The sequence below is a fragment of the Melitaea cinxia genome, chromosome 15, assembly GCF_905220565.1.
Source record: "Melitaea cinxia chromosome 15, ilMelCinx1.1, whole genome shotgun sequence".
NCBI lineage: Eukaryota > Metazoa > Arthropoda > Insecta > Lepidoptera > Nymphalidae > Melitaea > Melitaea cinxia.
The window spans coordinates 6,425,602-6,452,875 of NC_059408.1; the positions used below are offsets into that span (position 1 = coordinate 6,425,602).

A 27,274-nucleotide genomic window follows, 5' to 3' on the forward strand; every position below is an offset into this window, starting at 1 on the left:
CTCATCAAACATTGCATAACGAGCTCATTAGTGATCGGTATCCATCGCGGTATCATTTCAACATAATAAAGTCATTTATATCGACATATTAATTACAACCGATCGTATCCGTCTCCGCATATTAGTAAATTAATTTTGTCATACGTTATATTTCTATAAAAATAAATTCGATCAGTAAAATTTATTGAATATAATTAAACTTTATTTAATTACGTGCAAATATTAATTTGTCTTTCATTACTTTTATCAATTTGTCTATATTTCTGTAAAATTATAAATACTCCTATTAAAGAGCTTAGAGTACATATATCTCCGTTGAGATTTGCGAAATAATCTGCGCTTCTTAACACCATTGGAAGCCATTTATCCAAATCGAAGAATGAACCTCCAAACCTCATTTTAGGCAGTAATACTTGTATCCCTATACAAGAGATGCATTTCAAATAAACTCAGAATTTGAAAACTATCACATCTTGCCGGTGGCATTAATTAACATATTAAATCCAGCGGCCTCTCTTGACCAAAACTTTAAGCCAACAAAATGACTACAGTCTCCGGTACAGATGCCTTTGAAACAGAAGTCATTTAATGGTAAGTGCTGGGGTGTGGGCAGGGTGCGAGTGGGCTTAAGTGTGCGGCGTTAAGTCGGCTCGCCTCTGTCAAGTCTGCCATACGCGTCCACGTCGCCCTCAGCTCGCCGACGTACGGGCTTGGGGGCGAACCCATTCCTTAGGACGTCATGTCTTCTGGGATGGGTCGCACACCCTGGTAATACAGTGGTCGTAACGGGCGCCGCAAACTACCACCTTCCCCGGACTGCTGTAGCTAAGTATGACAGGCCATCCGCCGGGTATAGTAGGTGACCCGGCGGATCACAATTGCAAATGCCTACCTGCGTGTGTCCTGCGCAGTTGATCGCCGTACGCAGGGGTGAAGGAGTCCTGGGGGGCTGAGTCGAACGGGGTCTGGGTTTTGTTACCACGAGAGACAACACGCCCCCTTTGGTCCGGATTTCAGGCTAAACGGTAGCCCCGTAGCTAGCCATTGCGGGGAAACGGACATGCGTAACTGCACGGATGAGCTGGGTGCTTTACGCTGGCGAGATGGGGAAGGGTCCTCTGGGAGGACACGGGGACCGGCCATGCTGACGGGGCAAGGGTGTTCGGAACAACTGGGGGCCGTGGGATCGCGGTCACCAGCCGGGCATCTGCAGCTCCCGATGTCGCGCTTGGAACCCAACCTTTCACATCTATACCCACTGCATAGCCCCGGTGTCGAAACGGCATCCCCAACGTTGCGGGCTCCATGGAGGGTAGGGAGCGCAGTGGATGAATTTACACCTTACACACTATGGATAAAAACAGATCCAAACCCACACAGGGACCTGAAGGGAAACCGGATGGTACCTCACTGGTGGCGAGAACCGCGAACGCGGGTCCGTCTACCAAACACCCACTACAACTTCAACAGACACAACAGGGGAGCGGTACCACGAAGTTGGGACCGCCCTCCTCCACAAGCGGAGGCAAGGCAGCGAAGTCGACCTTGACCTCAGCAAACACACACAAACACGGGGGTGGTGCTGCCAAGGTGGCGCCACCACACACAAAACGCAAGTCCGTGGGTGGCCGAGGGGAAACTGGGAAACCGGAGGAACCTAGGCCGTCCACGTCGACGGCGTCCTCAACAGAGGGTGCCATCCTTGTTGCCGACAGGGCACCGGGGCAACCCGGAACCCGGACGGCGGAAGAGGTGGCTGCCCTCCAACGCTTTGACGAGGCGTGGACTCTTGTCGACCGACGACAGGCCAAGGGGAAACCCAGCAAGTCGGCGGGACGCGTGGGTGGTACAGGGTCCTCCCAACCAGGGAGCGAACCTAAGCCTAAGCGCAAGAGCAAGAGGCAGCGCCAACGTCAAAGAAGGGCCCAAGCCAAAGAACCCAAACCCATGGGGTCCGTCAAGTTTGCGAAGGGGGCGGCAGGTGGCCAGGGCAACCAGGCAACCGGTCGCGCCCAACGCGGCGAGGCGCTGGCGAAGGTCAAAGCGGGGGATGGAAGTACGTCCCAGGCACCGGCCAAAAGGGCTCGCCTCGACGACTCTCAGTCGCCGAGGGGGGACCCCAAAAAGCCGAAGCTAGCGGACGGAACCCATGTCCCCTATGCTGCGGCTGTGCAGTCAGACCTACTGGTTGCGGTAACAACTGCGACCGGTGAGCCCTTGACTGCACAAGCCGCACAAGAGATACAGGTCCTTCTACAGGAGCGCCTTCTCAAGGACTCCATAGAAGCGACCGATGACGAGCCGGTGTACCCTGTCTTTCAGGGTAAACCGACCTACGCAAACGGGGCTCTGAAACTGTGGTGTGGTGACCAGGATACCGTGGGATACCTCACGCGCATAGTCTCGGAGCTCACCTTGCCCACGGGTGCTAGACTGACGGTCAAGCGACAGCGCGACCTCGTCAAGTTGGTCCGCTGCGGCGTTCTGCTTCCGGGTGAACAACCGGACATCTGGAAGGTGGGACGCGCGCTGCGGTTCCAAAACAAGTGGGCAAGGGTAGACAGCTGGGTCCTCCACAAGGTCGATAGACAGGACGGTAACACGTTCCTGATCTTTAGCGCTCCTGAGGATGTGGTGCAGACCCTGGTTGAACGCGAACGCCGACTCTGCTATTTGCTGGGGTCGGTGTACGTAAAATTCCAGGGTCCAAAGGGCAAATTCGCCGAGCACCTGCCAACGGGGCGTGAAGACCAAGTGGAGGGCACAGATGACAGCGTAGGGCAGGCGAAGGAAGAAGGGTCAGGAGCAATCCCGGCCATTCCTGAGCCGCCCCCTACGAGGCAGTCGAGCCCCAAACTCCAGACCGAAGAATCGGTGGTCGTGGTAGAGCCGCTTCGGGAGTCGGAGGAAGGGGCTTGTCTAACTGGCCTGGACAACCTGGCCATAGGGGGGACAGGGACGGAGGAGGCGGGGGAGAGGCTATCTGAAGATGGCTCACCCGACTCACTCGTCCTGTAAGGTCCTCCAAGCTAACCTCCACCATAGCATGACAGCGACGGCTCAGATGCGGAAATGGTTGGAGGTTAACACAACAGCCATTGCGCTGATCCAAGAGCCGTGGGTCAGAAATGGCATGGTATGCGGACTCCGGAATGCTGGAGGTAAGCTCATTGCACATACGGGCCCGGAAAACACCAGGGCCTGTATTTACATCACTAAGGATATACAGGCGCAAATTTTGACGAGCTTTTGTTCTAGAGATCTCTGCGCCATTAAGCTGCACAGAACGCAAGACCACAGCCTGCCGGAGATGGTGATCGCGTCGGCCTACATGCCAGAGGCTGACGCGCCACCGCCGCACGACATGGCACGGCTGACAACATACTGCGAAGAGTCCGGACTGCAACTGATTGTAGGCACTGACTCCAATGCACATCACATCCTCTGGGGAATGAAAACAACAAACGAAAGAGGTAAGCTCTTAGTTGAATATCTGATGACGACTAACCTACAGATCGTGAACGTGGGCTCCGAACCCACATTCGTGAACAGACGTAGTAGGACAATCATCGACCTAACACTAGCCACAGAAGCGGCCTCTGGAACCATCTCCAACTGGCACGTATCCGATGAGGCATCGTGCTCAGATCACAGATGGATACGCTTCGACGTGCAGGTAAACACAGTCCCAGCAGTCCCTAGGCGTAACCCACGCAAAACCAACCGCGTGCATTACGTCGAGAGACTGGAGCAGCTGCTCAGCGAGCAGACATGCCCAGACAGACTCGAGGGAACAGGACAGATAGAAAAACAGGTAGATATGTTAACTAACAATATTATAGACTCCTACCAAACTGCATGTCCCTTATCAATCCCACCGGAGAACAAAGTGAACTGGTGGGGGCCTGAACTGGAAAGACTCAGGAAAAAGGTAAGGCGACTCCTAAACAGAGCAATGAATACATGCGCCGATCTGGACTGGGACAAGTACAAGAAGGCCAAGTCCAGATACAAGAAACGTTTAAGGTATAGAAGTACCGACTCGTGGCGCAAATTCTGCAGCAGCGTGGAAACCTGCGAACAGGCCAACAGGGTAAGGAAGGTTCTCGTTAACCAATCTAGCCAGTTGAGGGGCTCCCTGAGAAAGCCAGACAACACCTTCACGAGCACGCTGGAAGAAGCTGAGACCATTCTGGTGCAAACGCATTTTCCAGGCTGCCGCATTATGCGGTCGGTCGATTGGCTCGAAGAGGATGTGACCCCAACAGAGGAGCAATGGGAGTATGCACTCAAGGTAGTAAGTCCACCAAAAGTTAGATGGGCTATCAACAGCTTTGACTCCTTCAAATCCCCAGGGTTGGACGGGGTCTTCCCAGCACTTCTGCAGTGGGGAGGCAACCAACTGACCCATAGGCTTACCGCTGTCTTGGTAGCGTGCTTAGCTCACAGGTACGTGCCAAAGCAGTGAAGGGAGGTAAAGGTAATCTTCATCCCCAAACCGGGAAAAAGTGACTACTCCGAACCCAAATCCCACAGACCTATCAGCCTAACATCGTTTCTGCTGAAGACTCTCGAAAGGCTGTGTGAACGGGATCTGAGAGAAAACACCCTGGCTACGGTACGCCTACACTCACACCAACATGCGTACAGCCAAGGTAAATCAACAGAGTCAGCTCTACATGCAGTGGTCAGCAAAATAGAAGAGGCCATTGAAAACAAGGCAATGTGTCTCGGCACCTTCATCGACATAGAAGGTGCGTTTGACATGACCAACTTCACCAGCATCTCGTCGGCCCTGGTTAAGCACGGTGTACACCCGGTAATGGTTGACTGGATAGGTAACATGCTCAGTAAAAGAGTCATCAGACTTACATCATCTGGGACACAACATGCACTGGTGGTTAAAGGATGTCCACAGGGAGGGGTGCTCTCCCCACTACTGTGGAACGTGGTGGTGAATGACCTTATAACCAGACTGAACCAGCACAACTACTTCACGATCGGGTATGCTGACGATATTGCCATTCTAATTAGCGGCAGAGTCAGCAGTACCGTGTGTAATGTTACACAACAGGCGCTACGGATTGTGGAGAGATGGTGCATAGACAACGAACTTACCGTCAATCCCAGAAAGACGGAACAGGTAATGTTCACTAACAAACGACTACTGGGGAACTACAATCCCCCTAGACTGTTCGGAACGGAGCTGCAGTTCAGCTCGGAGGTGAAGTATCTAGGAATCATTCTAGATAGCAAACTGAACTGGAGCAGCCATCTCAACAGCAAGATTGACAAGGCCACAATAGCCTTCTGGCAGTGCCGCAGAATGATAGGTAAAAGATGGGGTTTATCCCCGAAAATCACTCTGTGGCTGTACCAGTCCGTCATCAGGCCAATTATCAGCTATGGCGCAGTGGTTTGGTGGCCGAGAACCAAACTAATCACCGGCGAAGCAAAGCTACAACGACTTCAAAGGTTGGCTTGCATGGCGACTACGGGCTGCATGAGGACCACCCCGACTGCGGCCCTGGAAGCCCTACTGAACTTGCCGCCGCTGCATCTGTTTATCCAACAGGAGGCGGGAGCGGCCGCGGTAAGACTCAGGAAGCTAAACCTATGGAGAAACGTAAAAGTAACACATACAGGTATACTTGGAGAACTGGCGAACAGGGAACCGCTCATCGAAGCGGTCACCGACAGAATACCCAAACAGTACGTATTCGACAAAAAATATAGAATACAATTACATGAAGACCCAGGGGAAGGCATCAACCCCAAGGAGCTGAGAATTTTCACAGACGGGTCGAAAACATCAACGGGTACAGGTTCTGGGGTTTACTCAGAAGACCTGAATATCAACATGTCATCGCCATTGGGAATCCACAACACCGTCTTTCAGGCGGAATGTATGGGAATCATAATGGCTGCAACAGCGATCACGGCTAGAGAGGTACAGGGTTTTCCAATCCGTATTCTTTCCGATAGCAGATCGGTCCTGCAAGCCCTACAGAGCGACACCATGACATCGGGGCTAATATACGAGTGCCATCGAGCTCTGACGAGGGTAAGTGAAACAAACACCATTATCCTCCAATGGATAAAGGGCCACAGTGGATCGCGAGGCAACGACGCGGCTGACCGACTGGCGAGGAATGGATCGGAGATGAGGGTCTACGGACCCGAACCCATTCTACCTCTGCCTTTCGGATGGCTGCGCAGCCAGCTGCGACACAACACCAAGGTAATGCACCAAGAATATTGGACAAACCTAACCACCTGCAGGCAGACCAAGGAAGCTCTTCCGACGATCAACCCAGGATTGTCCCGCAAACTTCGCGGCTATGGGAGAGCCCAGCTCCGACTACTGGTCGGGGCTGTTACCGGACATGCCTTGCTCAACAAACACTTACACAACTTAGGTGTTACAGACAGCCCCCTATGCAGAGCGTGCATGGAGGCAGAAGAAACGGCCACACACATCCTGCTGGAATGCGGTAGTGTGGCGAACTACAGGGCGATACACCTCGGGACACCGAGGTCGCTCCGGGAAGTCGTCGGCAACGCAAGGGGTCTGCTAGGCTTCCTCAAGGAGCTAGGCTGGCATGAATGAAGCCCCCAGCCTACCACGCAAAATAGGCGCACTAAGTCGTCGAGTTGCGGAGAATAGCCCGTTGAAAATCAATCAATCAAAATCAATCAATGGTAAGTGCTCTGACAAATGATTGGATTCATAAATTCAGACTCAAAATCTATTGTAATCAAGAAGACTAGATGAGAAAGATTTTAATCGTTTTCATAGCTATCTGCTTTTTAAAAACAAGATACTTACGCAGTGACATTATGCAACAGCTAATCTTAAGTTTTTCGAAAAACTGCAGAACTGAGAAATTACTCAAAATACGAGGAAATGCTTTCATTTTTACTTAAAAATCAAAATTACTACCAAAACTGCAACCTTGCGCTTAAGACAAAATTGTACAAAATTCGGAATAAATTTCACTCTTCTTGTCGATTGAAAACAATGGAATTGTAAGAACGAACTGCGACATTTAATTGATTTTATTGCGTGTCTTCGTAAGAAGACTGCAAATGAAATAGCATTAGACACTTTGCCATTTATTGTACAAGGCTATATATTTAAAGGCGCGTTCTTATGGCACCGATTTTGACCTTATGTCGCCAGTCTCAACTACGGGTTCAGAGAAAAGGGGTGTGATTGTTGCCTTGTCGATGTATTTTATCGATTTTAATTTATATGTTGACCATCGTTGTATTACTTATATCGATGTTTTACTTAAGGTTACCTTAAACAAAGAAATCGTATTATTGTTTAGAGAGGTGAAGTCTTACAAAACAGTTGAATATCAGGGGCTTTGATAATATATATAATAATAACTGTCTTCTTATACTCTTCCTTGCCTTGCATAAGAGCATTTTACACAGTATAATATTGATAAATTTAATGAAATTATTCAGAAACAAATGTGTCGATAGTAAATCGTATATTCGCATCTCTATAAGACGCCGCCCACGCGGGTCGCGATCTGCGTTGCGCCGCCCCGCGCTCGACAACATCACAGGATCGTTCAATATCTTTCGCAAGTCCCCTCACTCGCTCATCCTCAATCTTTACTTGTCGAGCATTACAAACCTATTGCGAAACATTATACTTTATTACGATAAAAATCGACACGTCTTAATTGCCTTTTATTACCGACGCAGCCGTGACGCCCACGACATCAATTGAAAAACTATTATTTATATCCTCCATACAAGTTTCGTTTGGCTTACAATTAAATACATCGATTGATCCACAACGGGACCGACCAGTCACAATATTGTAATATAATATCAGATCATTAAGGCACTTAAACGCGGAAATGTGTGGGTGCGAAACCACCGTATCTAAACTATAATTTGAGTTCTGTCCGTCGGTCCGTTATATACGTCCAGTAATAGCCGTGACCACGTATAATTGTTGTCGAGATCGATGATTTGTTAGTCTACGACTTTTAATTGTTAACACGTGCGTCAAATTTTTGTATGCCATCTTTATAGACGGATACGGATCTGTGTGGGTGTATCTCATTTCGACTTTCTATTTGTTTAAGTTTCTGAAACGGTGTCAAGATTGTATATCACACGTATAAATTAAGTGAAACATCGACCTAAATTTGATCTGTCAATCAAACTACATTTAGAATTAATTAAGGGTAGATTCACCGTAATAATAAAATAATTTATTACAAAGACGATATAATTTTTAGAATGATGATTCTAAAGTGAAGAAGAAGTTGAAGCCGATTGATCGATAAGACTCATAGTTTTACGGGAAATTGTGATAAACTGTTTTCAACCTTAAAATATCAAACCTCCACTCCTTTCTGACCTCAAATCACCCATATTTTTTTTCTTTTATTTTCTTTACATTTTCTTTCTTTTCTAATAGGTTCCATCCTGTTCTAATTTTACCTTTTTGAATTTTGATTTAAATTTCGATAAGTTCGCTATTTTAGATGTTAATAATATAATATTGGTTAACATTTGGAAACCTCTGCATGCACAAGTAAGGCACGCGACATGCACAATGTTGCGCTTGCGCGTCCGCCGCTGGCGTGGTGTGGCCTGCGATTTATTCAATGGACTAAGCCGCCCTGGATACATTTGTATCAGTTCTTCTTCGTGTTACAGGGCTGTCCATTATTACAATGATTATTTCAATATGATTTATTTCCTATGCTATTTAAAACAAATCCAATTGATAACTATCTAAAATAAATTTTAAAAAAAATTAATGTCTATAAAATTAATTATTTACATTATTACACATATGTACATGTGTATATGTAGCATTACTGCACCATTATGCACATTTTAGTACATTTCCAATTTTTACAGAAGGTGCATACTTTCCTAATTTTATATTGGATTAAGCGTTTTACATTTAGCGCAAGGAGTAAGGACCCACACTTAAATCCTATATAACCGAGTTTGGGTTTCAGAATAAATACTTTCACATAGTTTTTCTTACATAAGTTATCTTTTAGACTAAGGGATAACACAGTTCCACACTACCACCTTGGAACTTAAAAAGCCGACCGATGGCGGGACAACCATCCAATTGCTGGCTTTGAAATACACAGGCCAAAGACGGGCAGCAGCGTCTTCAGTGCGACAAAGCCAGCCCTGCGGTCACCAACCCACCTGCCCGGCGTGGTGACGATGGGCAACATACATGAGTTCACGCCATTTTAGGCACGAACTCCTGGAGGCCTACGTCCAGCAGTGGACTGCAATAGGCTGAAATTTATAGTCGTAAGGCAAACCCTGGTAACATAAAATTAGGAATAAAAATGCCAATCAAATTTTTTTCTTTTAACTCGTAATCTCCTACTGTCCTAGTATTTTGTATATTGTAATTTATGATTAGAGTAATATTTTTTTTTAAATCGAAAAATTATAAAACCTTACTTATATGAAGTACAATTTGATATGATAAGAGACACCCCTGTGGCAACTTTTATTCCGTGAATGAAAGGCACTAAAGAGTTGAACGTCGTCGTGTCGAACACGATGTTAGCTAGCCGTGCATCAAACGCTGTAACCGCGGTTATTTATACGAGCTCCGTCCCGACAATAAGAAGACTTCGCTTTATATTTATACGTACATAGATGGCAGATGTCACATGCGGCATAAAGAACATTTTTTATACATCTTTATAGTCTCATATTTCTTAGTATTAGAAGGGGTATATTTGTTATATAACCTATTGGGAAATTGGGCTATACAATATAACTCTCCGTTCTAAGCGAAGCAGCAGCCCAATATATTTTTTTGCATTAGAATATGTATGCATATAAACGTCAATCGGTCAGTACATTACTAATACAATATAAGACTTATTCAATTACTTCATTACTAGTGATAGAAATATAACTTAGTTTTCGATTAAAGTTACAAATTATATAATAAATAAAAGTCGCCGCAATGACTTGATACGTTTCTTCGAAAGTCAATTTCGCGCCATTCCTCTCCGACCGCACGTTACGATCATGACAAGAGATTGAGCGCATCAGTCATGCGTGTGCGCATCCATTATTGTGATGTATCGATTGATCATGCGCCGTATCGGTATAGCACAATGTTTACTGATCCGTCTGTTATTATCTGTAATAACAAATATTTTTAAAGATCTTTCAGAGTAATTTAAAATTAAATTATATTTGACAATTGTAATTCCAATCAATTTCTGGAGGTTTTTTGCTGTTGATAAGTACTCAACTTGATGAATTCCAATATATTACAAAGAACGATCATTGGAGGAGCGCTTATTATGAAAGATGATGATATTACTTTAACGTTTTCAGAATGAGCATTTTTCATTGTGCTAGATTTAAAAGCTTACACATTATAGACACTACAAATATTTCTATACAAATTATAGAAACTCTCTTCGGCAACGTTAAGTAGGTATTAAAAACTACTGAAGTTAAAAAGACAATATTTTATGATGTAAGAAAATATTTTCTTATACATCGTCATTATTCGACGTTTCTTAACTTTGACATAGTGGTTTATGGGAAATGTGCAAATTAAAATTCTTATAATTTCAGGATTTGTCTTGGATTCCTAACATTTCTTACTTACATAACTTGATTACATTATTAAAATAGAAACGTCCAATAATTTCCAATTAATTCCCAAAAAAACTCGAACTAATTGTAAAATTAACATCCAATTTTTAAAAATATTGTACTTAAATATGTCATATTATTTATCAAACAAAGAAGCTTATAAATTATTGCTAATAGGTGTGCCATATCTTATCGTAGAACTAATTGAAAACTTTTGAAACAAATACTTTAACACATTAGCAAATAAAGGAGCGCTTCGGTAATCACATATTATGTACGCCTTTCTACATCCGGTTACTGGGACACTCCTACATGAATAATAGGAGGTATTTAACATTTTCTTGTATTTTTATCTAAAAACAGTTAAATGATAATTTTGTTGCCTGTTTCGGCTTGTTTAAACAATAAGACAGTCATTATTTGTTTTAAAATTTATTTAATTTTTTGTTACAGGTAGGTAGATCATTGCTGCGCATAGACTTTTTTCTTCACGTAGGAGAGCGATCGGAGCTTAATGCAAAATGCTGACCCAATGCAGGTTGGCAGACATATTTCCTACTGAGTAACGATCGCCATCAGGTTTATGATAAAAACCGGGACCGACCGTTTAACGTGCTCTCCGAGGCAAGAATTATTCGTAAATACAAATATCCATCCCGAGCGGGAATTGAACCACCGTTGTGTAGGCACCGAAACGGCATCCACACCTCTACACAGAGCAGTTGTTGTAGGTAGGTACGTACCTATAACAATTTTACCAATACGACTTAACAATGTGAAATAAATTTCAACCTATAAGTTTCAACGAAAACAATTTTAAAGTAATCTTGGTCAGTACCTATGTATATTAGAGCTTTGTAAATTATTGAATAAGTACAATTAAGTGTTCCTGCACTATTCTGTCGTATATTATTGATTTGTAGCCTATATCCGGCTAGTTCAGTTTTTGGGCCAGTCCTGTGGCTGACCGTTTTCTTACAATTTTCTTAATAAATTGAAATAATTTTTAGACAAATTTATTTAAACTTAGACTTGATTGACAAAACCATACAAAAATATAAAACTTTGTACACTATCTTATATACCAAATAACGACATCAAACGACAATACGTTAAGTTATTAAAAGATTTACGAACAAATAAATTGCTTTGATATATTTTATGATGGACCCCGAGGTTGTTGACACAACAAATCTTTCAATTATCTACATATATAATGACGTGGGTCACGCGAACCATTCAAAGCGAGCTGGATTCTGGACCATTCACGGATCTGCCATTGATAAAACATAAGAGTATAACAATTATCAAACTATTATCAACAATTATCGATGCACGGTCGTAGAATCCGTTTATAGAAAATCGATAAAAATCGATTATAAAAACTTTATAGTTTATACTATTATTGAAGGAAGTATTGGTTTTTATGTAATAAACCTTTTTTTCGAATACAAATAACCAACTTATGAATTTATGTCTCGTAACTAATTTGTCGGTGTTCGACGTGGTCTCAAAGAGTTCAATTGGTAAACACCGTGAGATTTTCTAAAACATAGATCATGTTATGTAACGACGCTTACTTCGATTTCTTCGATACAGTAGTAATCACTAATTTGCATTTAATATGCAGCTACATAAGAAATGGATTTAAATGAAACCTGACGAATCCTCGAAAAGTTTTATATATTTATTTATTAAATCATGTTAACCAAACGCCTTAATTTCAGCAATGTCTCGGGTAATATCGGGATGAAAACCGTAAGTAAACACATCACACACACACAAGTTTGATAAGAGACGGGTTGGTGAAGTCAACTCTAATCCAAATTGTGGACCTATATATATAGCAAAATCAATGAAACTTTTACTCAAAGTACAAAACTGTTTAGATTACCTAAAAGTTTATATCGGCGGTAAACTGTATAAACAAATTCATGAAAATTTTTCATATGATCCAGTTAAACTACTTAGGTACTATAAGGGCCATCATTCGAATAAATCTCAATTGCAGTAAATGCTAGTTAAAGCAGACATTTAGTACCTGAGTTTTAGTAGATTGATATATGAATTGATATTTTTAGTAAAAATATATAATACATATGTAAATATAATAATGTATACGTGCTGTGTGGCTACGGCACTAAAGAATTTAGCCACCCCCTCTCTTCCCGTGGGTGTCGTAAGAGGCGACTAAGGGATAACAAGGTTCCACAACCACATTGGAACTTAAGAAGCCGACCGGTGGCGGGATAACCATCCAACTGCTGGCTTTGAAATACATAGGCCGAAGACGGGCAGCAGCGTCTTCGGTGCGACAAAGCCAGTACTGCGGTCACCAACCCGCCTGCCCAGCGTGGTGACTATGGGCAAAACACATGAGTTCACGTTATTTTTGGCGTAAACTTGTGGAGGCCTATGTCCAGCAGTGGACTGTTTAGGCTGTAATGATGATGATGACATATGTAAAAAAATAGAACACTCAGACTCCAACTGCGCGAACGGGCTTTAAATAACGTTTCTTCTATTAAATTTCGTACAACACCAAATATCCTCTACTATTTACTATCTACATTCAAAACTTAACTTCTAACGCTGGTGTGAACTATTCTCATTAAGCTAACACCTACACTCGCCCACTTTGGTCGTAAAGGCGATCCTAACCCTTATTGGTCATCTTGTAATCTTTGTTTATAAATGGTAATATAACATTAAACTACTACTTCCTTGATTAATCTAATACAATGTAGTCACAAAAAATGCTTAGATATTTCTAGCGAGTCCAGCGTGCCGGACCCGAGTAGAAATTTTTTCGTCTTCCTTAGAAGGACCGGATCAGGCATGCCTGATCAGGACTAGATAAGGCATGTAACACAGATGATTGGTCTGGACCTGATCAGGATAAGATGAGATTTCCTGATCGCGTCCGAGTACTAGGACACTGAGTTTGTCACTTCTACACTTCTGCTCCAGACGTCATCACATTTGTGACACACTTGACAAGTCCAGTATAGTTTATTATCTTTGGGCTTTGGGCTTAATAACATTACTATTATACTCGTAGAAATAAAGTAAACTTTCAAACTATTTACTGTATTTATGATTTTTTCCAACATTGAAAAGATTTATTCAAGTAAAATATGCTGTAAAATAAAACTTTGATTCATAGTACAGACAAAAAAAGTCTTGTATTTTATTACGCTTCACAGGCCTCTTTTCCCCTGTAGGATAAGGATCAGAGCTTAATCCACCACGCTGTTCCAATGCGGGTTGGCGGATATATTCCCTACTATGAGTAACGATCGCTATCAGGTGTACATGATAACAACCGAGACTAACGACTTAACGTGCTTTCCGAGGCACGGTGGGGAGACCCACAAGTACACCCAGACCACGGCCAATACAAATGTTTGTCATGTGCGGAGATCGAACCCGCAACCGCCAGCGCAACAGCAACAACCCAGTGTTGTGACCGTTGCGCCAACGCGTCGTCACGAGTTCACCGAGAATATAAAATATTGTGTAATGTATTTCTTTGTTGTGACACATTTTTGTTTCATCGAGTTTCAATTTATCTTATCATCAAAATACATTAAAACTAAGAAATTTAACTGGAAATAAACAAATATTACTTCAAAATCATTTTATTACATAATTTAATATTAAGACCACGTTTCTGCTCTTCCGCGTATTGTGTCGATACGCGCCGTGAGCGAAATGTACGATATAAAGTTAGCGTGTTCGTTTGTTTCGATAGCATCGTGGGCAGTCCACGATCGAGAGACACGAAATATCTGAGTAAATTGTTTTTAAGGTACCTACTAGTCAGCCCAAAACATTTTTATTTCAAAATGGCCGATTTATTGAATATATCGATTTTTTATATAGTTTGTCCTGTGTATAACGAACAAAAAAAAAGGTTATAGGGAAACTTATGTACGTACAGATATTAAGGCAATTCATTTTCATTTATATTAAAATACAACCAATAATTATATCAATAATACTAGCCGTGCCCGCGACTTCGTCCGCGTGGAATTTAAAAAAAATGTTGTTCAGTTTGCAGCGTTATAAAATAAATAAGTTTCTAAAATAAAAGCAGACTAAATTACTCCTTGTTGGATCAGCTATCTGCCAGTAAAAGTCCCGTCAAAGTCGGTCCAGCCGTTTCTGAGATTAGCCGGAACAAACAGACAGACGAAAATTGTAAAAAATGTTATTTTGGTAAATGTACCATGTATACAGCCTGTATCATGTATATTTTAATATTACAAACAGACACTCCAATTTTATTTATTTGCATAAAGAATTATTTAATATATTAACTGGGATTTTTTTCACTAGTTACTGATAAAAGTTGTCTCACATAAGTTGCTGATATGTTTTATCAGTAGCAAGGTAGAAAAGCCCTTAAGATCTAAGGACTAGTTTAGTGGTCACCTAAACTAGTAAAATGCAAATTAGGTTTCACATTGTTGAATATAACATTTGACAGATAAGATGGCGTTTTATGATGAAAAAAATATATACCACAAACCCTTATGTCTTAAATCCAACGGTAAAGCCAGTCCTAAGTCTTATAGTAACCCATCGACAAAATGATAAGCGCAAATAATAAATATTTCTATATTTGTTTCCAAACTTCTTTCGGTACCTACGTGCAATTTTTCTCACAATATTTTTCTTAAAATGTATTTAAAACAAAATTTAGCTTTAGCTTAATCTTAGCAATACTATCCAGGACTTGATTACATAACCATTGAATACAACCCACCGTTTCCGTCTATTTTTAACTTAGCTGTATTTTAGTAAAAAGTCGGCCAAGTGCGAGTTGAACTATCACACAAAAGGGTTTCGTAGCAAACCAAAACGGAACCCTAAAACTTAAATAAGCATGTAATTAATCATTGTTTATGATAACTAGTCTCGTCAGTAGAACTGTGCCGTGAGAAGTTTCTGAATGTGACTTACATTATAAAAATGTAGCTTTCTCGCCGCTCAAGCTTCCGTAGTACCGGAGCGATACCATCTGAGATGAAATCTTTGCGAAACGGATGACTCACGTCTATCACGTTTAATGTGTATTTACTGTTGAGTTAATTTCATGTTTTACGGTTTTTTTTTTTTTCTTATTTGACAAGATCCTAGTTTAAAGAAAATCATTTTACGACTTTGATACATTAAAGAGTACATACTTGCTTTTTTTCATAAATTTGAAGATGGAGTATAAATTTGCTTACGACTTTTTTCATAAATTAGAAGATGGAGTATAAATTTGCTTACGTAAATATTTTTATACACAGTTATATGAAATTTTAAAATAAGTTAATTTTGGCAAGTATTTAATGTATTACAAAGAAAGGGAAAGTAATTAAAAAAAATATGATTACATAAAACCATAAAAGCATCTTTCAAGTCTGTGGATGATGACATATGTGTGAGTCATAAGCAACTTGTATGTTAAGTCATATAAACCTCTTTAATTTATTGACCTCTATTGAATAAAAGGATGTTTCACTAAAAACGTTAGATATAAATAGAATTATTTTAATCGCGTAGCTATCACTTCAGCCTGTCATAGTCCACTGCTGGACATAAGCTTCCACAAGTCCCATAGTCACCACGCTGGGCAGGTGTGTTGGTAACCGCAAGGCTGTCTTTGTCGTACCGAAGACGCTGCTGACCGTCTTCGGCCTGTGTATTTGAAAGCCAGCAGTGAAGCAGCGTGAAGTTATATTACAACTTTATTGCAAAGTTTGGCATTGTAGCCCAAGAGCCCGCGAGGGCCAGACCTTCATAATTTTATAAAAGCTGAAAATTTCTCAACGCATGCTCGCAACACAGAAGCAATGACTAAATATGAATTTAAACTAAAAGTGGCTTTGGCAGATACCAGGTATCAAAGGCAAACGAAATTGCTTCGCGCTCTCACCCGCGATCCACCTAAGTGTTTGTCTAGACCAGGGTTGGTACTATTGGAACTGACCGGCTACTAAGGAAATATTCTCAATAGTCAATAGTTCAAATGATAATTTTATTATAGTGACTAAGTATTGAAAACTTTGAGCAATAGTACCGAGTATTAGTTGGTCCACTAATGTTGATAAAATATTATTGATTCAATTATATAAGCGATTCGATTATGTAGGTGTTAAAGATCACATTCCACATGAAAATAATCCTAGCTTTTTTTAACTGGTAATTATGTACATCGCCGGCAAGAAATTTATGGGGTTGGGGGAAAGGGGGGTGGGGTGGGAGGAAGTGTAGGTTTTTCACCCCCCCGGACAACTATTTTCGTGTAAACCCCGTTGTTACAGAGATATCGTGGTTGAAGTTTTGAGATTCAATTTTTAAATCGAAAAAATTAACCTAAGAATAACGCCTCCGCGCCTCCGGCTTAAAAAAAAACACTGTAGGGGTAGGGCAGACCAAGACCACGTTGACAGTGGGGTGCTCCGATTCGGTTTTGGGTATTTTTCGAATTTCTATACCTATATTCTAGCACGCAATGTTACTAATTTTATTAGAATATTATGTCTGACGCGTTATTTTGTTTAAAAGTGTATATTTGTCAGTCGTTAAAGGTCAGTTCGTATCGTATTTTGATCTTGCAATAAAGATCGTTTTTACGTAAATTTGTTCGAAAATAACGCGTGATAGTCGCAGAACGGAGCATGAGTACACTTTCCGCAGCACCGGAATTAAGGAAGAGTCAGAAATAACAAAAATTTAACCTCCCATAAATTAATCTACCTGTGATTACATAATAGCCTTTTAATTTTACTCTGCCATGTATTGATTAATACGAGCTATTCTGGCAAGGTATTTCTTTATAACTGTCCAACGAGTGCGTAAGCACGGTCATAATTTACAATAATTAACATTTCGGTGATGACGCTCGGCAGTGACGAGTCCACTCCGAGGACTGTCATCAGATCGCGACGCAGCGCCGCCCATCTCGGGCACACCTCGAGGGTGTGCTGGGCCGAGTCCACTACCACGCAACAATCGTGACATCCAGTCGTCAGCTCTCTTTGGGCCATTCGACACAAGTATTCACCAAAGCAGCCGTACCCAGTGAGAACCGTCAGACGGAAGGTGAGGGGTTTGCGCTTATGACGCATCCACCTTCTCAATCGCCGGCTACAGCAGTAGCTGCAGCCCACGATACCTTACACCATATACCATATATACCATACATTATTCCTCGCAGTAAGGCGATCCGCACAAACCGGGGCACCGTACGTCGCCATACTCCGGCAGACTCCGGAGTATAGAAGCCTGCAGGCGGCGCTGTGTCCTCCGAGGTTCGGGAGGAATCTGCCCAGTGCACTCGCCACCTTCACGACCTTCGGTCCCACCATAGCGTAATGTGGGCCGAAGGTCCACCCTCCGCCAAGGATGATCCCCAGATATTTGATTTGGGGGCTCATCCTGACCCACCCCTCTCCGATCTGCAGAGTAGCCCCTGGTGGGTGTCCCTTCCGTCCGGTCCCGCGGAAGAGGAGGGTCTCGGTCTTGTCAATTCTGACACGAAACCCTAAACTCTTTATGCGGCTGATCAGGAGGTCGGGTCTGACCTCGGCCAGGCGCGCCGCCTCCTTGTAGTCTCGTCCCGGGGAATAAACGAGGTCGTCATTCGCGATGACACCCATTCCGGGGATGAGACGGCTTCGCAGGACCCAGTCGTACCCGATGTCTCACAGGATCGGGTCCAGCACTGATCCCTGCGGGACACCGCAGTTGACTCACCGCCAGACCCCGACCGATTTTCGAGGCTTACTTTCCGATCGGAGAGGTATGCCTCCAAAAACCTCCCTAGTACGGGGGCACTCTGGAGAAAGTAGTAGTAAGTACACCTACTCGGTCACCAACCCGCCTGCCCAGCGGTGGTGATTAGGGGCAGCACGCATGACTTCACGCATTTTTTTTTTATTTTCCAACTTGTGGATGCCTATGTCCAGCAGTGGACTGAAATAGGCTGAAGTGTTCGATTAAATGAAAATAATTTGTGTTGTTGTTGTATTGACATTTTCAAAGCTCGTATAAAACTTTATACTACTGAGTTTTAATTTAGTTTTAAGTAATACGGATTAGAGCACTTTTGAGCTAAGACTGGTATAATTATACCTAATGAATTATGTGTCAAGAGTACAGTCCTGTATGCCTTGAATAAATATTTATCATTCCTGAAATCGAACTCGCAACCGCAAGTCTATCAAGCAATTGCTATGACCACTGCACCAACTCGCCGTAATTATAAATAAGTGTATTCGATATCTACAAACTTAATCTTCCTATAATGTATTTCGACGATATCTTTGTATCAAGATTGTTCGATACTAGCTGATTTTAGATTACTTGCAGACAGGCGATGACTAACGCCACTATAGCCACTGCGTTACGCGGAGAAACCGGTTCAGTGCAAAAATAGTCAATGCCTTTATAGCGATTAAGAATGGATCGTGACATTTGTCTTTCTGAGTTGACCTTAACTTTTTGAAGTAAAACTTCTTTACGCACGCTTGACTTGGGGAGTGAGCTGGTGAATGCGTGATGAGAGTGTTACGAAAAGTGTGATCGGGCGAGGCGAACGGAAGTTGAGAGGGATGATTTAAGCTAGTGAAGATAGAAAGTTTTACTTCAGTCGTGTGGTCTAAAACACACTCGTTTTTTTAAATTGCTTTATAATGTTCATACATCTGTTAATTTAACCTATATCTAACGAGTTCTAAATTGTATAATTACCTTATTATAATATTTTAATTTCAAGAAACACTATAAGGAATATATAAAATTCAATATAAGTAAAATTAAATCCCACGACAAAGAGACAAAGTTTATTTTTATCGCTTATAGTAATACTTTTTTTTTTGCTCATTTAAGTTTTCTGCAACAACAATAAAACTTTAAACACTTACGTAGGTGTGATGATAAAAGAATATTTTATTGTATACAATAAATTACGAAATAAAAACGACAAAATGAAACAAAAGTAATAATTATACAATCTTTATTACTATCAATCTAAATTTTAATGGAATACATACATCGTAATATTAAAACAAAATATATTTTTACAACTAATCTATATAAAATACAGCTAAATGACAGTGTTCTGTCACATATTGGCACATGGAATATTTTTCACAACTTGCAAGGATATTATGTACGTAATAGAATAATAATTGTTGAAGCCATTGTCTTATGACATTAGATATATAAACTGTATTTATATATTTTGTAAAGACATATTAAAAAGCTTGTATTTAAAAACTTCTCCATTACTATTTCGCTATCCAAGCGAAACGATGGCAGTTTTATAGAATTAATAATAATAGTTGATTAAAATAAATGGAAGAAACTGTTCAGTGTGTTATACATTAGCTCCGATGGTATACTTAGATAAGTATAAAACGTGACAAATAATAATTTAGTATTATTATCAATCGCTACAGTCACGATTGAAGTAAATATTTAAGATAGAATAAAAAATAACATATTATCTTAAGACTATTACTGTATTTAATCATTTAATTCTAAATTTTACGATCTTTCGAACAAAACTAGCATTTTAAATTATATTCAAACTTCACGGGAAATTTGAAAATATTTCAAATATTCTGTCCGAAAGCACATTTTAAGGCCAATCCAAGCTAGAATTAAATTGAAACAAGTAGATATTTCTAAGCATTAGGAACAACCCTTACAATGTACATAGGTTACCGTCAGGAAGTGCTATATAAAAAGTTACACAAATGAACGACTTATAAATACGTTTTGGAAGTTAAGTAGGTATTACCGGTTAATACTAGGTGAATTTGTTTACATTTTTATATATTTCAAACATATTATTAAAATTTCATTCAAATATTAGTTACGTCCTACGTAGAAGATTATATTAAAATCGATATTTAAATAGCACATAAATATTATTTTACATATAAAATAGTAAAGCAGCAAAGCCGTGTAGATGCTAACGTCACTTATATTCTAATAAATTACTATGTACAAATCACCAGAATGCTAGAAAATTTTGACAAAATTGATCTAATTGTAAAAATATTAATTATAACCGTATTATATCATTGTTGAAATAATCTCATACAAGAATAATATATTTTGTAATATATTATCTCAAAAGACATTATATCAACAGTAAAATGATTAAATATATGGACATACAAACAGTTCTAACTGCCTGTTGTCCAGTAGCACCTTATAGTTTAAAAAGAAATGTAAAAAATGTACATTAAATCTTTTAAATCACAATTTTAAGGGTTAAGACTAAATATCATTTAAATGATTGATGTTAACAATGATACTAATTCAGTATCGGTAACAGCGGTGCTTCTGGACAGCAGGGTTAATTTACACAATCTTACTTAAATAAAACATTGCATTGTCCCATTCTGGTGTCAACAATAGAAGAATTAATACACATAAATCCCATATGTTTTGTGATCGCTATGGTGTTCCAGTGATCAATGTTTGTATCACCATCGTATGGTCTCCTTATTGGAATTGTAGTGTATATCTCTGTAACAAATTGTTAAAAGTTAGTACATTTAAAATGCAAATCACCATTTTTTTTTTCCAAATAATTAATTGTTAGTCCAAGTTAAATCAACGCCACAAATAAAACCCAACGTTAAAATCAATTGGTATGCTTGTGGACTTTTAATATTAGCACGATCGTTAAATTGTTAAGTACATTTTCATTTGTATGAATTAATCAAAGCGGTCATCTCTGTATTCAACGAAACTATTTCAGGAACATGATCTTGGTTACATATAAAAGTTCGATATTAACATTTATCAAAAATGTCAAAGTTAATATTGGTTAACATTTGTTAATTACGTTAACCAAACTTAACCGTTTTATATGTATAGACATGAATTAGTAACGTGTAGAACCTTACTCTATTGTGTAAGAGAGACCGCTGTTGTTGGATCGTGCTATCTCCATCACCTTCACCGCCACAAGCATTGACTACATCTACAACAATCGGAAAAAAATTATTAACAACAATGTTATATTTGTGTTAAAATCTTAGAAATATTTCGTCGACAGATGTTTGACAATTATCGCGGAATTCAAATGTAAAATCTGCAATTTATAAATAGAATAATGAAGAATTTATTTAACAATGGACTTTATGCGTAATTATTGTCTATATTATACATAAAAACTTTACTTTTGAATTCACGAACAACTTTCAAATTCCAAAAATACAATTCTTAAACAAATATTTTTTTACATAAACTTAACACCGTATAATACAAAAACCATTAGTTTCTACATGACTGTGCATTTTCAAAATAGCGCTTCCTTAATCCCTATACAATCAAGTGCCAATTTATTGTTAGTTCATTTACCTTAAGACTATACACCGTTACCGGGACACCGAAAACAAAAACATACAAAAGTATCCTTTTGTACCTGTATTAACAAAGAAGTGTAAAAATTAAATCCCTTTTTAATGTCTTATTCCTGTATATTTCAATGACTAAGCAGAAACAATGAAAAACATTACAGCACCTGTTTGGTTTTATGCACTTCTTTTACTAGCGATCATACAAAAGCAAACTTTAATCGGAAATATTTAAAGACTGAAAAAAAAAGAGAAAAGAACAAATAATCTTTTCACGAATTGTTACATTGCTACCATATTTTAAAAATGATCATTGTTTCAAAAAAATATATCCCCATACTTTAAATTTTTAATACCTAAAAATAGCCTGATAAAAATAATAATGTGTTTACTCCTTTACCGTACGAGTACGTACGTACGAGGTGGTGTGAAATAATATAAACTTTTTTTTTTATATGAGTTCAAGAGTGGCTTGTAGTTAATATTTTGTATAACAAAATTAATATAGTATCGTTAAATGTATTTTATATTTATAACCTTTAATTTTAACAGACTGCGCACCAATTGTTACAACGAAATGGCTAACGTACTGAGAAAACGATATACCACGAGCGACGTAAGTTACTTAGTTTTTAAAACTCAGAACAGAGTACACGCTTTGTACGGTAGACTGTACTGTGTTGAACTATTCAAGTCGCATTCGATAGTGCAATTTACGTAATCGTAACAACGATCGTTCTCGCCGAATCTCGACACGGCAACAGTTAAAGGGCGTAGGTGACAGGCGGCTCTTATACTTCCGCGCGATACAACACCGGGTTAGTTCGTGAACACCCCGTATGTGTGGCTGTGGGAACCAAGTGTTTTGTTTCTTTATACAGCGTGATTACTAAATACTTCACTAAAACCTTAGTTTATTGCACGAAATTATTCCTACAGAAATCTATACACACATAACAACCGACAATATTACTACTACACAATAAACAACAAAAAACATCATCAAAACAATCTATACACACAATATCAACCGACAATATTACTACTACACAATAAACATCAAGCATTATGACAACTGACTTGCAATTAATGTGTTTAACAATCCTCACACATTTATGTCATAAAAGATATGATTGCAATCTTTATGTTATCCACGCTAATGATCGATGTAATTTAAAAAGTAACGAAGATAAAATAAGAGTATAGAATACGATCGTCCCGTATAGTGAGCGATATTCCGAGCTCGGCTAATTAGCGTTGCCACCTCGAACGCGAACAATCGTCTACAATTATGCTAGCGACCAGCTGCTTTAAATCGTAATGCATTACAATACATTCAATGTAATTTGAATTGAAAACGAATCTTCTTTAGTATTCTAAATTATATTTAACAAGTAAATAAATATATATGTATTTATAGAAAACAACAAATTAAGTTTGTTAAAAAAAATAATGGTCTAATGAAATACATCAATGGAAAAGCCGCACAAATATTTAAAAAAAAATTATAATTTTGAATAGATTTTGTTAAATTTTTGAAATTCATTTGTAATTTATATAACGTATTTGTTACATTTAACGTCGAAAATGTTTAATGTAATGGACATTAAAATACCTATAAAATAACATAAACGAAAATGCAACAGAGCTATCTAGTCGATCGCACCGATGACCCACTCCGCTAACTCAGTAGAGCATCTCTCGATTTCGAATCGTAATTAAGCCAGGACCCTTTGTTATCGATACGTCAAAGGCTAGCCTTAATTACGATTTCTGGATTCGAACCATCGATAAATTATAGTTCAGATGTTCGTTTAATTAAGTTTGCATAAATGTCACTATTTACATTTCTAAGTAAGATGTCGCTTTAATGGAATTTATGCGAGTGAATGCCTTTTAAGACAATTTCGTTTATCGATATGTGACATTCTTAAAATTTAATGAAAATTTTGAGAGATTATACTTGTGTGAATTTGTAATATTTGTCGATAGGATTGCGAAACTTCGATATAATCCATGGCCACCTCGGAAGTTAATATTTCCGCGTAAACCTTCAGGTCTCAAGTGCTACATACTTATTTAGTAAAATAATCAGTAGCGGTACTCCGATGCCATCGGCGCTCACGTCTCTGGGATGTATTCACACGAGCCTGCCACGTCTAGTACACATATACTCAGTACTTCAGTATAGGTTTGTTTTAATACTAGTGAATTATTTAATGTATGCGAGATTGCCAATATAAGGAAATTAAAACAATGCTTCGTATGAAATTTAATACTATTCGAAGTGATCCTAATATGATTAAATTCTGTATTGATTGATTGATTCAGTCTATAACTCTCTAGAGGAGAGAGTAAGAGTCTCTTCTTCTCCGATTGTTATACATAACATTTATTTCAATTAACTGAAATGTTGCAACGTGTCTCGTTACATTTTTACTAAACATCTTGTACGAATTGAACTCTTCGGAAGTACGCTTCATCAGGTACAGTTATAGCAACGTAAAGCTATTCACCATTATTGTCTAGGGTATATCCACGTCTTATTCCCGTTTACCGTACCACCAAATAGGCACCATCGTTTAACCATCGCGATTCGGGTTCGCAGGTTAAGCGGCGTGCACACTGTTCCTTGTACGGCAACTGCAAATTATACGTTCACGTGTGGGGCTACCGCGTTCGCACAGTTTCGGAAGCATTAGGGGCTATTAAGCACCGTTAACACACGGTCTCGTCACGAGCTCACGACTCGCATCGTGAGCGATCTATCGACGATCTCGGTAGCGGATACGGGCCTCGGTTTTCACACGGAACCCGATATACGCGTATATTGTCCTATTTATTGCAGAACGATCGAATTTCAATGTACCTACCTACCTTAGATTACTTTCTGTGATTTACTCAGCGTTCCAGCCTGGTTCACAAAATAGCAAAATCCTACTACTATCATAAATAAGTGAGGATGGATAGATGGGTTTTTATTATCCTTTCACGAAAAACCACTGAGTTGGTTGTAATAAAACTTGGAATATAGATAGTTGGAGATTCAAAATAACACATAGATTTTACAGTCATACTAAAGTATCAGAAATTAGGCACAGCTATTCCATACAACTTATTGTATTTTATTTGTCAAAAAGGATTTCAAAGATTTTGTGTAAGTGAACATAGATTAGTAATATGAATCTTCTTACAGCTAATTACAAAAACGTTAAGAAGATCTATAACATCGATTTGCACTGTGACCCTGTCAGCTTGTCGCTACCACTACATTGTATGTTAAATATTATTTGTGGGCGAGAGTGACAACACTCTCCGCTGTGTAAACACGTCTCCACTAATTGGGACAGTGTCGCCCGTCGCCGCGACACGCTTGTAAACGCACCCTTATGTCACAAGTTTAACGAACTCAATATGACTGATAATGCTAAGCATAAGTTTTATAGTCCCGGTTTTTACGTCCGTCAGTAATCGACATTGCATGTAAATAATAAATTGCATTGTGTTCTAAAAGCATTAGTGTAAATAAGTACAAACAGTCAAATGCATTGCCTGAATCGCTTATGATTGCAGATAAATTAATTATGTAACTAATATTTATAATTTATCTGTTTAATCCTGCCTTTAAAAATATTCATAAAAAGAATTTATACTTCCGAAAACGAACATTTTAATTAACAACGAAAAACAATTTGTTAAATTCTAATTTCAATTTTTTTTTTTTTTTATTATATTTTATAAATGTTCGAGATACAGCGCTAAATGTTTTCATCATCTAATCACATATTGGTCAGTGCGGTATTAGTAACAGTAGGAACTGACGCCTGACATCTCAGTATAGGACACAAGGACGGCTCATTGCACGTCTGACAAACTAGACCCTAATAGTTAACGACAAGTGTAGCCGCGGCCTTGCATCCCGTGGTGTTGCGACCACAGAGTATGTAGGCCATATAAAATGTCTATTACGTAAAAAGGGCCGAAATTCGACCTCTTTTAAAATACAATTTGTTTTTTAACTTTTACACGAATTCACACAATGATGCGTAATAATGAGTTGACAAAAAAAAGGTCCGAAGGGTTTAATAAATCAATGTATACTCTGGGTTTTTAACTAAACGATGTTTACATTATAACACATACATACGTGAGAAACACGGTCAAACGATTTTTCTCTTAAAAATATTATTAGGGCTTTCGACTTTTCATGTCATCTCTATGTTCAAAATTTATACGGCATATTTTAACGCTCAGCAATTTAAATGATATAAATAATATGTTTTAAATATAATAACAAAAAATTAACCCACTCATTGAAAAAGCATTTAAAAAATTAGTTCTTACAAATTTACTGCAAGAATGTCATTACTAATATAAACCAGCTGATTATAGTTAACCTACTCGTACAATCTGTTATTTACGTTTAGTATTGTGTGATATTTTATAAAAAAAAAAAAACAATGGAAAATACATACAATTATAATTACTCAAAGAAAAATATCATTTTACCTGCAAATTATATATTTTTAACTTAATTTTTGAAGTAAAATGTTGTGATCAAAATATATTTGTATGAAATATACAAAATATAATTATGCTTTAAGATATTTTAACCCGTTATACTATATTTCTACTAATATTAAGTAAGTAATTTAGTATAATAAGTGCATATAAAGAAAATCAACTGACCTGTGCTGACGCAAATTATCCTGCCTTTTGAAACTCTTGCCGCAAACCTCGCAGCTGAAAGACAGCTCGGGGCTTTTATGGGTGCGCTCGTGTATCATCAGGTTGTAGGACTTGGTGAACCGACGTTGGCAATACTTGCAGACGAACTCGCACTTTGGGCGCAGTTTACGCCTAAAATCCCTGGTGTGATCCTCGTCGATTTGCATCACGGCGAACATTTTGTCTGATCTATGATGCTCGCTACGGGCGGGGCTTCGGCGCCTGGGTGACAACGATAGCTTATCAGACACATTCATCAAACAAATATGAAACTTTAGACATCGTAATAGAGTTCAATATTACCTAACACATGGTTGAGATAAAAGTCATAAATTCATTTGTTTTAACTCCGTATTTGTTTAAGGGAGTAATATAGATGTAGCGGAGCGCGTGTATAAATGTACTAAGCTATTTGTTTAAAAATTAAATTGTTATGTATGATATGACATTTCGTTAATCTAGATTTAAAGTCGGTTGTGTAATATTAACTATTATAATTAATATCGACGAAAAAATTATTTACGTTTACAAAAGTT

General features: G+C 39.2%; 1 protein-coding gene across 2 annotated transcripts; it reads right to left on the reverse strand.

Annotated features, from left to right (window-relative positions):
- Positions 1-21,131: 21,131 nt before the first annotated feature.
- Positions 21,132-26,917, reverse strand: LOC123660722 (protein drumstick). Of its 2 annotated transcripts, none has more exons than XM_045595769.1 (2): positions 26,700-26,917; positions 21,132-21,174 (listed from the first exon to the last, which is right to left on the reverse strand). In XM_045595769.1, the coding sequence occupies exons 1-2, from the start codon at positions 26,915-26,917 to the stop codon at positions 21,132-21,134; spliced, it is 261 nt and encodes an 86-aa protein (XP_045451725.1). The 2 variants fall into 2 exon arrangements, with proteins under 2 accessions (XP_045451725.1, XP_045451726.1); XM_045595770.1 differs by lacking the exon at positions 21,132-21,174 and adding an exon at positions 21,610-21,634.
- Positions 26,918-27,274: the final 357 nt, after the last annotated feature.